Below are 14,838 nucleotides of genomic sequence, written 5' to 3'. Positions count from 1 at the left end.
CATCAAGTGATTCCTTCAAGAGGTGGGCAAATTTAGGATATTGAAGAGTGGCCTCAAGTGATTTGCCTTACAATTGCTTGGAAAAACTAAAGAAGCATCTTCTGAATTATTGAGTCTGTCAGAGTGGGGGCTGCTCAGAGAGAAGGAATTGGTTTAAAAAGGCAAAACCAAAATGGATTTTTTTTCCCTAAGACTATGCCATTTGCTTGATGCACAAGACCGCCATTTGTAGTAGCTTCTAACAATGCCAACCTCAAAAACAAAAATCAATACATTTCTTCTAACAGAAGTTGGGAAGTTCAGCACAGAAGAGAAGGTAAGGCAGGCAGTAACAAAGGTCAGCTGGACAAAGTTTACTACTCCAACTTGTTGCCTCTTGTGACTCCTCATGGGCCAGCACTATTGATCAGGTCATTGTGCCTGACAGGCTTGCTTAAACAGGCTTTATACATAATCATGGGTTCCCATGGCCAGCAGCCGTGAAGTTGAAGGAAATAAAAGCAAGTGCCATACTCATCTTTGTGATATTTAGACAACTGCATTGCCGTGGTGTGAGTTGGTTTTACTACCTCAGGTAAAATGATAAAATACATCCCATTTTAATGTAGGTTATCATTGATTAAATATAAAATGTGTATATATGGACTGGCCTAAATAAAGGCTACTTTAAATGGTCATCTTTAATTATTCCAAATATGCAAGTTACAGATATTTGTTCTAGAAATTTCATTCCAGTTCACATAACTTGGAAAGTTCTCTGGTGAATAGTAGCTATTAAAAGTTCTAGGTAATAGCTATTGACATTAAACTGCCATTGTATAGTGACAAAAGCATTTAGGTCAACAATTAAAGATTGTTTGACTCAGTAGTATTGAGAAGTTTTAAATTTCTTTCTTTTTTTTTTTTTTTGAGACCGAGTCTGTCACCCAGGCTGGAGTGCAGTGGCGCAATCTCTGCTCACTGCAAGCTCCACCTCCCGGGTTCACGCCATTCTCCTGCCTCAGCCTCCGCAGTAGCTGGGACTACAGACACCTGCCACCATGCCTGGCTAATTTTTTGTATTTTTAGTAGAGACGGGGTTTCACCGTGTTAGCCAGGATTGTCTTAATCTCCTGACCTCGTGATCCGCCTGCCTTGGCCTCCCAAAGTGCTGGGATTACAGGCATGAGCCACCGTGCCTGGCTGAGAAGTTTTAAATTTCTAATCTATTCTTACTATTTTCTTAGATTTGGTTTAGTGAATATATAAACTAACTTACAGGTGTAGAAAAACCAGTTTTTCCCAATCTGTCAGGAGTCTTGGTATTTTATATTTTCTTGTAATTTTTTCAAAATGAGTTAGGTTAAGGGAGAAAAAAACTTTCAGAAGCACATCTTTTTGCTTTCAAACTTCTAACAGAGGGTTTTTTCTACTCACAATAAAAGCTATAAAAAGCTCTCCTGATGTATTTTTCCCCATGATTTTCCTGTATAAACATGATTGCACAATGCAAAACCAACAAACACTTCTTGCAGTATATGTTGAAAATTGCTGACCTTGTATTCTTATTGCAGCTAAATGAAATGATAAGAAACCCAGGGGAAGGACATTTCTGGCAGGTGGATCACATCAAGCCAGTGTATGGGGGAGGAGGACAGTGTTCCCTGGACAACCTGCAGACTCTCTGCACAGTCTGTCACAAAGAGGTCAGTGAAGCTCTCATATAGCTTTGACTGCTTTGACTGCATCCTGAGAAGTCAAATGGAAAATTGTGCACACAGTTGTGGAAGATTATGTGGATGAATTTATCTCTGGTCTGAGATTCGAGGCGCATTTTACTCCTTTCATCATCTAACACTTGCCTTTCCTCTCAAGGCCTGTGTCACAGATGCAAGAGAAGCTGCTTCCCTTTTCATTCATTCTAGGACCAAGACATTTGCACCACTACCAAGAAAGAAATGAACACAGTTTACATATTGTCTTGATGAGACCTGGATCCTCAAACTGGAAGTTTGGTGAATTGGGGCAGTGATACATGTTTGCATACAACTAAGGATATCCTGAAATATCTGAAAACATTGATAAGTTATCTCTAGGACCAACTCAGTTCAACATGCAAAGGTTTCATTGCTGGCCAAAGTATGAAACCAGTTAACTCTGCCCCATCTTTGGGTAGTTAGTTACCTGTTGCTTAGAATGAGAGGAAAAAACACCTACTATTGTTTATCTACCAGGATGAATTTTTTACAGGCAGTCCAGTAAAAGGTAGTGGGATTTACCTGCTGAGATCATCGTAGAAATATTCAATATGCAACTTCGTATTCAACTTTTTTTCACTTACAGCAAGATCTAAGCATTTCTCATGTACTCTAACCATTCATAACTTATATCATCTAAAATGACTGCATAATACAGTATTCTATTGAGCAGATCTCTACTGTAGTTTACTTAACCATTCCCATACTGATTAATATTTATCTAAATTTTTTTGCTTTTATATATCATGCCACCAAGCACATTTTTTGTAAACAAAACTGTTTTCTACATTTTGAGGTCATTCCTTACGGTAGATTCTCACGTGTAAAAATCACGGAGTCAAAAGTATTTGGATATTTTTGACAATGTAGGAATTTATCACCAAACTGTTTTCCAAAGAATTTTACTCATTTATGGCCCCAGAAGCCCATTTAACTGCCACTGGGTATGGTCAGTGGATGCCTATGTGGTGCAGGGAGAATGGCCTGCAATTGTTTTGTTTGCTAAAGACATCGATGTTTTTTAAAGATGCTAATCAGTTATATTTAAACTTTTGAGTACTATTTCAGATCCTTTGCCAATGTTTATAAAGTATGAACTCTTTACTACTTTTTTTTTTTTTTTTGAGACGGAGTCTTTCTCTGTCACCCAGGCTGGAGTGTGATGGTGTGATCTCAGCATGATCTCGGCTCACTGCAGCCTCTGCCTCCCGGGTTCAAGCTGATTCTCCTACCTCAGCCTCCTGAGTAGCTAGGATTACAGGCACCCACCACCACACCTGGCTGATTTTTGTATTTTTAGTAGAGACGGGGTTTCACCATGTTGTCCAGGCTGGTCTCAAACTCCTGACCTCAGGTGATCTACCTGCCTTGGCCTTTCAAAGCGTTGGGATTACAGGTGTGAGCCACCGCCCTCCACCGTAAGCTTCTCTTCTGTCCTTACTGTTTCCGCCTGGAACACCTCACATGGACTTCAATTGGGAAAAAAAAGTCATCTGATTTCTCAGCTGTGCAAGTTATTAGCAAATTCAGGACTTATAAGAGAATTAAGAAATAGCCAAAGAAAATGCAGCCCTTTCTGTAATTATTTTTTTAGATTCTCATGAAAAATGTTATTTGTGGGATTAGCAGAAGAATCCAGTTCTGGTCTATGTCATTTTATTTTCTACACCAGCTCATCTGTTGAGTTGGAAATGGCCTCTGGGATCAGAGAATAGGAAGTGGGTAGATTTTCTTCGCTGGGTAATCCCAAGTTGCCTTAAGAACTCCCACTTGGGGAGGCTGAGGTGGGTGGATCACTTGAGGTCAGGAGTTCGAGACCAGCCTGGCCAACATGGCAAAACCCCGTCTCCACTAAAAATACAAAAATTAGCTGGGTGTGGTGGCAGGTGCCTATAATTCCAGCTACTCTGGAGGCTGAGGCTGGAGAATTGCTTGAACCTGCGGGGCGGAGGTTGCAGTGAGCCGAGATCACATCACTTCACTTCAGCCTCGGCGAAAGAACAAAACTCCATCTCAAAAAAAAAAAAAAAAAAAGAACTCCCACTTGGATGGGAGAATCAGGGCCTTCCTAGTCTCCAAATGAGGAATTCATGCTGTCGCTGGGTAGCAAGACATCCCCCAAGTTGTATGTTTTCTCCTGCTATGTTGGTCCTATGAACCTAGGACCTCAGGATCTCAGAGCTGCTGAGATACTCTGCCTTGTGGTTTGGTAACTCTTCAATGGCCAACCACTGGAAAATGGGTGTAGTGACTGTAGATTTTCCAAACTAACAATATAAAGAGTTTTTGAGCTTTTGTAGCCAGTGCTTTTTTCCTAACATGTACACATGCATATTTTTTAACTTTTAGAGAACTGCCAGACAAGCTAAGGAAAGAAGCCAGGTGAGAAGACAATCTCTAGCATCAAAGCATGGATCAGACATCACACGATTTTTGGTAAAGAAGTAAAGTAGAAAAATATATGAATGAATGACAAATGGTTTACATGTGGAAGACTTTAATACAGAAGTTTTCCATGTTTGTTTAATATATTGAGAGTAAAAATTTTCAGAACAAAAATCAAGAATTCAAATTCTCTTCAACTAATTACTTTTAGTGTTAAATACATTTTGAAAGTACTTAACAGAAACTAAGATACAATACTGAATATTTCTGTGGTCTTTTTGATTTGATGCAGACTCGCAATTATGTTTCAGCAATGTTTTGTTAAGCTCTTTACCCCTAATATGCCTAATCACTGTATTGTACATAGATTGTGTTTAAAAAATGTACTCTCAATTACCTAAAAATGCTTCTGGATTAGTATTGTTCTGGACTGTCATAGGTATGAACGGAACATTGCAAAACCTTATGGGAAATTTCAGACGCAAATCATTATTTGGGAATTCTGGGCCAAGCATGACCAGCCTGCTTAGGATTCAAGAGAGATTGTCCACTAAATACCTCCAGAATGAGCTTGGGGCACACATTTTGGGTGTTGCTTTTCTTGCTTTATTTCTTAGCTAGTCATCTTTATCAAAAATATCCTTTTCAAAATGAGGTACCTATGGTGTTTGTGGACAATTTGGGAGTTCTGTGTAAAGTAATTGTTAAAACTATTAAATAACTGAAAACATAAAATGTAAAATGCCACTTAAGCTTGATTTTTTAGATCTTTTTTTAAAAAATGAATAAAACTAGGCTTACTGTTGGCTGGGCGCGGTGGCTCACGCGTGTAATCCCAGCACTTTGGGAGGCCAAAGTGGGTGGATCATGAGGTCAGGAGATAGATCGAGACCATCCTGGCTAATACGGTGAAACCCCATCTCTACTAAAAATACAAAAAATTAGCTGGGCATGGTGTTGTGCACGTGTAATCTCAGATACTCAGGAGGCTGAGGCAGGAGAATTGCTTGAACCCGGGAAGCAGAGGTTGCAGTGAGCCGAGATCACGCCATTGAACTCCAGCCTGGGCGACAGAGCTAGACTCTGTCTCAAACAAACAAACAAAAAAACTAAGCGTACTATCAAAATACACTTTGTCTTCTGGTTCTCATTTTCTGTTTTTAAAACCCTGTGTTATTAAAGGTATGTTTCTGGTACTTATTTTAAAAAGAGTGATGATGATAAAACACTTTATAATAAGGCATAATCAGATGGTTATATGCATTTAAATATACAATAATAACATTAAAATGTAATTGACATAAAATAAGAGTGACGATGAAACAAACCCAGGGCCTAGTCCTGCAATATGTCAGAATCATGAGGGCAAAGAGTCGGAACTATACAAAATACAGGACTGAGGAAGAATTACATTCCCAAAAGGGAGCTGTTTGTAAATACTATTAGGACATATACCTCTTTAGTTTGAGCATTTTCCCACGTTAATTAATAGCTAGTGTTTTACAACATAAAGGACTTGTTTTTAGAAAGATTATACAATCAAAGATTATACAACCACAGTTGTTCCTCAGTTTCTATTTTATTGTATGAGATCAAGTCATGTTGGTTATTTTATAAATGAAGTTGGGCTTTCTTTGGCCTCCTTTCTGCTTAGTTGGTCAGGTGCTCTTTGCAGTTTTCTGCCTCATTTCCAAGGTAACCTAGGATTTGTCATGGTTGAGAGCCAGGAAGCAGGCACGCTTCCTTTCCTCCAGCATGGGGTTTTGCAAGCGAGGTCTAAGTAGGTCAAATTTGAGGGGAACTTGCTCTTCAGATCACACTAAGGTGATAATTCTAAGGAGAAAGTTCTCAGATGTAAGAACTGTGTGATGGTTTGAGGTGAAACAATCCATGAAGATAGGCTCAGTCTATACCAGGTTTCAGAATTCTGACTAATTAAAAATGCCGAAAGGAGCAGTGAGCATTTGCTGTACAGGACACTGACTGGCCCGTCCCCATCCCTTCCTGACATGTCTCAGAGCTTTGTGTCCTGCCTTCCCCTAATTTGGTCTGCATTACTTGTGGGGCACATTGAGATGAAGGGTTCTGAGACTGAAAATAGAGATTGATCTAATAACCGAGACCGAAAGGGCATCTTGAGGAGACTGTTCTTTCCTCCTCACAATCTGAAACAGAAGCTCCCCACTATGTATTGCAAATGGGAGGTTATGACAGAGGGACACAGAAAGTGTCAGAGCAAGTGGCAGATCCTGAGTGCAGAAGGAAGTGCAGATGCCCCAGGAAGAAGACAGCTGCTGCCACTCAGGAGATGGAGGTGGAGTGAAAACACAGGTGGGTACAATGAGTGTAAAAGGATAGGCCTGGCTCTGAAAAGACTCAGAGAAGCTGCAAGATACAGTTTAGGCTAAGAAAACAACAACAAAAAAGGGCTCTGGCTAGGTATGATGGCACTTGCTTGTAGTCCTAGCTACACAGGAGGCTGAGGTAGGAGGGTCACTTAAGCCCAGGGGTTCATGACCAGCCTGGGTAACACAGCAAGGCCCCATCTCAAAAAAGAAAAAAGGCTCTGGGTCCAGGGAACAGAGCTGGGAAGTGGTAAGTGACGAAGGAACCCGCTTACGATAGGGAACCATATGAAAATATGCCTGTGGGTAGGGGTAGGGTGGGGAGGACTTCCGGAGCATGGTGGGCTCACACACTCAAACCTTGCACAGCCAGCATCAGGCTGGCCTGCCTTCCTGTTCCCGTCACTGGGTGACATTGATCCCAGACACATTCTGATGACTAGTAAAGTTGCTTTTAGTAGCCCCAGAGCCAGGAGGAATAATTCATATGGAATTTTTAAAGACGCCCACTCTTGGCGTTAATTACAGCCCAACGTACATTTCTTGGGGAGATTTTCCTGTGACAAGTGAATACCCTCTACATTTTCTTAACTGGATGGGAAAAGGATTTTATGCCCATACATCTTGCTAATAAATCAAATCCCTTCTTCAGATTCTTGAGTGAACCATTTAAAATGTAGTTTCTTTAGAAATAAAAGTATGAGGCATTTTAAATTATATGACAAAAAAGTCAATGCTCTTGAGCTCTTTACAGTAAATAGGTTGTGTTTACTCATAGGATACAGAATCATGGATATCAAACATCAAAAATAAATTGTAAAAATGTCTCATTTTCTGTTGCATATTATTAGCCTGTCTCTCATTCCACCATTTGTTCTTTTGAACTGGAAAATTGTGGGCTCCTAGTCACTGCACTAATCTATCTGAATATCCAACTACCAGAAAGGGTTTATCCCATCTCAAGTTTGTCAGTTGCTTTATATCGTTAAGGGTGTTTTTGCCACCCTGGTTGTGTTCATAATTACCATTGAGAAATGTCACTGTTATTAAAATACATTCTGTGTTCCAACTACCTGCCTCTCTGCCTTAGCAGTTTCTCTCTTACCTCCCTCAAATCATTGACTAGGGTCTTTCCAGCAGTAGCTTCTAGCTATTTTCTGGAAACTGGCCTCTGGTACACCTTAAAAATATTGTTAATTATTCCACATTTGCTAAAGTGTTTATATTTCATGGTCTCTCTGCTCTCACACATCTGCCTTCCCTGCAACTAGATGTCATCATTAGATTGGAGAGCCGCCAAACACCTAAACTATATGAAGCTAAAGTCTGTTTAAGAAAGAGCCCATCCAGGCCGGGTGTGGTGGCTCACGCCTGTAATCCCAGAACTTTGTGGGGCCAAGGTGGGTGGATCACGAGGTCAGGAGATCGAGACCATCCTGGCTAACATGGTGAAACCCCATCTCTACTAAAAATACGAAAAAATAATTAGCCGGGCGTGGTGGCGGGTGCCTGTAGTCCCAGCTACTTAGGAGGCTGAAGCAGGAGAATGGCATGAACCCAGGAGATGGAGCTTGCAGTGAGCCGCGATCGCACCACTGCACTCCAGCCTGGGTGACAGAGCAAGACTCCGCCTCAAAAAAAAAAAAAAAAAAGAAAAGAAAGAAAGAACCCATCCCAGCACTTTGGGAGGCCGAGGCGGGTGGATTACCTGAGGTCAGGGGTTCAAGACCAGCCTGGTCAACCTGGTGAAACCCTGTCTCTACTAAAAATACAGAAAATTAGCCGGGCATGGTGGTGGATGCCTGTAATCCCACCTACTCGGGAGGCTGAGCCAGGAGAATCACTTGAACCTGGGAGGCAGAGGTTGCGGTGAGCCGAGATTGCACCATTGCACTCCAGCCTGGGCAACAAGAGTGAAACTCCATCTCAAAAAAAAAAAAAAAAAAAAAAGAAAGCCCAACATCGTTTCAACTTAGCACTCTTGTGCTACCTGAATCTAGCAAGTGCTTGGCATGCATCATTTACACACAGATGCCACAGACACAGCCCAGTCTTCTTGGTGTAACCCAGATTGCTGTGCTTAGAGCCTTCGCGATCCTGCAGAAATATTTTACCTGCCTTCTACATAATACTTTCTTACAGAACTGTGACTTAATTTATGTCTTGGCTTTCATCAAATGGATATTTTTTAAAGCCATACATGAAATATTGCTATGCTGTTTTTGTTCTTACTGTTTTGAAAACTGCTCTTAGGAGGTTTAGGAAGGATAATTTCTAATGTCTCTCTCCCCACATCAAACTGGGAACCAGTTGAGAAATAAGATGCAGATATCAGACAGATGGAATTGACAATGTCAGTTTTGAGGTTAATAAAAGAGAATTCTAAATCATGCATGGATCTGCAGCACCAGTCAAGCTCTCTCATACTTAGGGCCTCTGTGTTCAACTGGGGCCCTGGGGTGGCCCCCTGCAGGAAAGTAAGAGTTAATCTATCCTGGAGGGCAAGCAAACTTACCCCAAAACCCAGGCCTGCAGTCACTTGACTTCATCTTGGGGACAATGAGAGAAGGATCCCCAGGCCAAACTTGAGGGCTTCTGTCCTCAGCACATAAAAGCAGTCTGTTCTGTAGACAGGCTGATCAGAGAGAAAGGGGGCAGGCGTTTTCATCCTCCATGACTTCTCCTAAATTTGCCAATGGGATAAGTCATTCTGCTTCCTTTAGGGAGGAGGGAGTGAGGGTAGAGAGAGGCCAAAAATTTCTTCTTTTAGCAAAACTTGAGGTTTGAGGAAGAGGTATTTCATGTTGCATCACTGTATGCCATCTTGTGCATATAGCACGATGACAAAATCAGTCCCTATTGAAATACCATTGCTCAAATACTACCCTAACCCTGAACCCTGGACTTGTGTCCACTAGTTCTTGAACTCCCCATGGGCCTTAGAAACCATCTGCCACCCTGACATCAATGCCTGCCCTTTCTCCAGCCTAATGTGCCTCTCTGTGGCCCATTTGGTTCCTTGTGCCTGCTGCTGCTTGTAAGTAAAAATGACTCCCTTCCTTAGTGTGCCATATGCCAGTGTGGTTTCATATTAGTAGTTAAGTAGAGGTCAGACACCTGATTTTGTTCAAATAAATCCTGCCAAGGGTGTTTTTGCTTTTTTTTTTTTTTTTAAAAAAAAAGGTATTTGTGAATTATGACCACTAATCACAATTAACTATAAAACACATTGTGTTTCTAGACCAGTACAATCCAACAGAAATATAATACAAGCCATATATGTAATTTTTGTGGTAAAATTTATCATTTTAATTGTTTTTAAATGTACTTAAGTTGGTATTAAGTACATTCACATTATTGTGTAACCATCATCAATCACCATGCATCTCTAGCACTTTTTATCGTCCCATACTGAAACTCTGCACTCACTAACTCTTTCCCCAGTTCTTGGTAACCACCTAATATAGTTTGGCTATTTGCCCCCACCCAAATCTCATGTTGAATTGTAATCCTCAATCTGGAAGTGGGGCCTGGTGGGAGGTGTTTGGATCATGGGGGCGGATCCCTCATCGCTTGGTGCTGTCTTCATGATAGTGAGTTCTTACCAGATCTGGTTGTTTAAATGTGTGGGGCACCTCCCTCGCCACTCTCTCTCTCTCTTGCTCCTCCTTTCACCATGTGACGTGCCTGATCCCCCATCACCTTCTGCCATGATTGTAAGCTTCCTGAGGCCTCCCTAGAAGCTGAGCAGATGCCAGCACCATGCTTCCTGTAAAGACTGCAGAACCATGAGCCAAATACACCTCTTTTTTTTTTTTTTTGAGACGGAGTCTTGCTCTTGTCACTCAGGCTGGAGTGCAGTGGTGCAATCTCAGCTCACTGCAGCCTCCGCCTCCCGGGTTCAAGTGATTCTCCTGCCTCAGCCTCCTGAGCAGCTGGGATTACAGGCGCCTGCCACCATGCCTGGCTAATTTTTGTACTTTTAGTAGAGACGGGGTTTAGCCATGTTGGCCAGGCTGGTCTTTTACTTCTGACCTCAGCCTCCCAAAGTGCTGGGATTACAGGTGTGAGCCACCACACCCAGCCATAAACTTCTTTTCTTTATAAATTACCCAGTCTCAGGAATTTCTTTATAGCAATGCAAGAATAGTGTAAAACACCACCATTCTACTTTCTGTCAGTATGTATTTGACTAATAATCTAGGCACTTCATATAAGTGCAATCATACAATATTTGTCCTTTTGTGTCTGGCCTATTTCACTTATCATTACGTCCTCAGGGTTTATCCATGTTGAAGCATGTGTCAGAATCTCCTTCCTATTTTAGGCCAAATAATATTTCATCGTTATCTACTTTTTTTAAATTCATTCATCCATCTGTGGACACTGGGGTTGTGTCCACCTTTCAGTTGTTGTGAATAATGCTGCTATGAATATGAGTATGCACATGTGTTTGAAACTCCGTTTTCAATTCTTTGGGGTATGTACTCAAAAGTGGAATTGCTGGAACAAATAATTCTAGTTTAATATTTTGAGGAAATGCTACATTGTTTTCTACAGCTGCAACATTTTACATTCCCACCAGCAATGCACAAGGGTTCCAATTTCTCCATATCCTCACCATCACTTTTCGTTTTGTTTTGTTTTATAGTAGCCATCCTAATGGGTTTGAAATAGTATCTCATTGTGGCCTTGATTTGCTTTTCCCTAATGATTAGTGATGTTGAGCATCTTTTCATATGCTTATTGGCCATTTGTATATTACTGTTGGAGAAATATCTATTCAAGTCCTATGCCCATTTTTGAGTTGAATTATTTGCTTTTATTGTTGAGCTTTAGGAGTTATTTGTATCTTCTGGACATTAATTACTTACCAGATATGTGATTTGCAAATCTTCTCTCTTATTCTGTGAATCGTCGTTTTACTCAATTGAATGAACTTTACACAAAAGTTTTAAATTTTTTATGAAGCCCAATTTGTCTGTTATTTCTTTTGTTGCCTGTGCCTTTGATGTCAGATCTAGGAAGTCATTGCCAAGTCCAATGCCTTGAAGCCTTTCCCCTGTGTATTCTTCTAAGAGTTTTATAGTTTTAGTTCCTACATTTAAGTCTTTGATCTATTTCATGTTAATTTTTGTATTTAGTATTAGCTAAGGTCCAACTTCATTCTTTTACATGTAGATGTGCAGTTTCCCCAGCACCATTTGTTGAAAAGACTGTCCTTTCCCCATTGAATGATCTTGGCACCCTTGTTGGAAATCATTTGACCATGTAAGTATGGATCTATTTCTGGGCTCTGTACTTTATTCCATTGGTCTATATATCTGCCTTTATGCCAGTACCACACTGTTTTGATTACTGTAACTGTGTAGTAAATTTTGAGATCAGGAAATGTGAGACCTCTGATTTCTTTACAAGATTGTTTTGGCTATTTGGGGTCCCTTAAGATTCCATATAAATTTTAGGATGGACTTTTCTATTTCTACAGAAATATCAGTAAGATTTTGATAAGTGTGTTAGGCCATTCTTGTGTCACTATAAAGAAATACCCGGCCTGGGTGTGGTGACTCACGCCTGTAATCCCAGCACTTTGGGAGGCCGAGGCAGGTGGATCACCTGAGGTCAGGAGTTCAAGACCAGCCCGACCAACTTAGAGAAACCCTGTCTCTACTAAAAATACAAAATTAGCCAGGCGTGGTGGCGCATGCCTGTAATCCCAGCTACTCGGGAGGCTGAGGCAGAAGAATTGCTTGAACCCAGGAGGCAGAGGTTGCGGTGAGCAAAGAACATGCCATTGCACTCCAGCCTGGGCAACAAGAGCAAAACTCCATCTCAAAAAAAAAAAAAAAAAAAAAAAAAGAAAGAAAAAGAAATACCCAAGGCTGGGTAATTTATGAAGAAAATATGTTTAATTGGATCACAGTTCTGCAGACTGTACCAGCATGGCTCCAGCATCCCCTTCTGGTGAGGGCTTCAGGAACCTTACACTCATGGCAGAAGGCAAAGAAAGAGCCAATGTTTCATATGGTGAGAGCAGGAGGAGGTACCACATACTTTTAAACCGCCAGATCTCACAAGAACTCATTATCACAAGGACAGCACCAAGCCATGAGGGATCTGCCCTCATGAGCCAAATACTTCCCTCCACGCCACACCTCCAACATTGGGATCACATTTCAACATGAGATTTGGAGGGGACAAATATCCAAAACATATCAATAAATATTGCATTGAATCTGTAGATCACTATGAGTAGTATTGACACATTTACTATATTAACTATTCCAATCCATGAACATGGAATGTGTTTTCATTTATTTATTTATATTGTCTATAATTTCTTTCAGCAATGTTTGTAGATTTTAGTTTATAGGTCTTTCCCTTTCGTGGTTAATTCCTACATATTTTATTTTTTGATGCTAGTATAAATAGAATTGTTTTTTAAATTTCCTTTTCAATTGGTTCATTTTCAGTGTATAGAAATGAAACTTATTTTTGCATGTTTTATATCCTGCATCTTTGCTAAATTCATTTATTAGTTTTTACAGAGTTTTTAAAATGTGGAATCTCTAGGGGTTTCTATACTAAGATCATGTTCTCTGCAAACAGATAATTTTACTTCATCCTTTCCAATTTCAGTGCCTTTTCTTTTTTTTCTTGCCTAATTGCTCTGGCTAGAACTTCCATTAGTGTTGAATGGAAATGGTGAAAGCAGGCATGTCTTGTTCCTGATCTTAGAAGAAAGGCTTTTAGTCTGTAATCATTAAATATGATGTTAATTATGTTTTTTAAATATATTGCCTTTATTATGTTGAGGTAGTTTCCATTCCTAGTTTGTTGATTATTATTATTGTAAAAGAGTATTGAATTTTTTGTCAGATTCTTTTTCTGCAGCAAATGAGATGATCATGTGGTTTCTGTCCTTTATTCTTTTAATGTGGTGTATTACAATGATCCATTTTTATATGTTGAATCATGCTTGTATTCCAGGAATAAATCCAACTTTGTCATAGTGCATAATCCTTTAATATGCTGCTGAATTCAGTGTGCTGGTATTTTGTTGAGCATTTTTGCATCCATGTTCATAAGGGATACTGGTTTGTATTTTTCTTCTCTTGTGGTGTCCTTGTCTGGCTTTAGTATTAGGGCAATGCTGGCTTCATAGAATGAGTTAAAAATTGTTTCCTTGACCAGCCTGGTCAACATGGTGAAACCTCGTCTCTACTAAAAATAAAAAAATCAGCCGGGTGTGGTAGTGCGCACTTATAATCCCAACTCCTCAGGAGGCAAGGCAGGAGAATCGTTTGAACCTGGGAGGCAGAGATTGCAGCAAGCTGAGATTGCACCACTGCACTCCAGCCTGGACAACAGAGTGAGACTCTGTCTCAAAAAAATAAAAAAAGAAAAAGAAAAAAAAATGTTTCCTCCTCTTCAGTTCTTAGAAGAATTTGAGAAGGATTTATACTAGTTTAACTTGAGTAGCATACAGAAACTCTACTTCTAGTCCAGGCACGGTGGCTCACACCTGTAATCCCAGCACTTTGGGAGGCCAAGGTAGGCGGATCACCTGAAGTCAGGAGTTCAAGACCAGCCTGGCCAACATGGCGAAACCCCGTCTCTACTAAAAATACAAAAATGAGCTAGATGTCATCGTGCACGCCTGTAATCCCAGCTACTCGGGAGGCTGAGGCATGAGAATTGCTTGAACCTGAGAGGCAGAGTTCGCAGTGAGCCAAGATGTGCCACTGCACTCCAGCCTGGGTGACAGAGTGAGACTCTGTCTCAAAAATAAATAAATAAATAAATAAATAAATAAATAAATAAATAAATAAAATAAAGAAACTCTACTTCTATACAGCTTCATCTCAACCCCTTTAAGTTATTAATGCTACAAGATTCTATTTTTATGTAGTGTGTGTGCAAAAACATAGACTAATAATTTTTTTTTAATGCATTAGTCTCTTAAGTCATGTGAAAACAAAAACTGGAGTTACAAACCAAGGTTACAATAATACTAGCTTTTATAATTTCCCAAGTATTTATCTTTGCTGGAGATATTTCTTCATATGGTTTTGATCTACTGTCGCATATCCTTTCATTTCAACTTATAGGACTCCCTTTAGCATTTCTTGCAGAGTTAGTCTGGTGGTAATAAGCTCTCTCAGCTTTTATTTATTTTAAAGTATTTAAATCACTCCCTCATTTTTGATGGACAGTTTTGCCAGATATAGGATTCTTGGTTAGCCATTTTATTTCTTGCAGCACTTTGAATATATCAGCCTACTGCCTTCTGGCCTCCAAGACTTCTGATAAGAAATACACTGATAATTTTTTTGAGCACCCTTTGATGTGATGAATGACTTCTTTTTTGC

At 40.1% G+C, this 14,838-nt stretch overlaps 1 protein-coding gene across 14 annotated transcripts in view; it reads left to right on the top strand.

Moving 5' to 3' along the window:
• ZRANB3 (zinc finger RANBP2-type containing 3) overlaps positions 1 to 14,838 on the top strand; it is a 368,239-nt gene that overhangs the window by 327,948 nt on the left and 25,453 nt on the right. For 7 of the 14 annotated variants that reach the window (XM_055380838.2, XM_055380839.2, XM_055380843.2 and 4 more), the window contains exons 20-21: positions 1,554 to 1,685; positions 4,086 to 7,538. In XM_055380838.2, coding sequence (XP_055236813.1) covers positions 1,554 to 1,685; positions 4,086 to 4,184 — 231 coding nt within the window. In that variant the 3' untranslated portion in view covers positions 4,185 to 7,538. Of the gene's footprint in view, positions 1 to 1,553; positions 1,686 to 4,085; positions 7,539 to 11,647; positions 12,340 to 14,838 lie in introns of those variants that run through there. The other 7 variants (XM_055380840.2, XM_055380844.1, XM_063694791.1 and 4 more) reach the window with 3 other exon arrangements.

This window comes from Gorilla gorilla, chromosome 11 (genome assembly GCF_029281585.2).
Source record: "Gorilla gorilla gorilla isolate KB3781 chromosome 11, NHGRI_mGorGor1-v2.1_pri, whole genome shotgun sequence".
In the NCBI taxonomy this organism is placed as follows: Eukaryota; Metazoa; Chordata; class Mammalia; order Primates; family Hominidae; genus Gorilla; species Gorilla gorilla.
The sequence above is the reverse complement of the archived record's forward strand: the minus strand, read 5'-3'. Positions and strand labels throughout refer to the sequence as shown.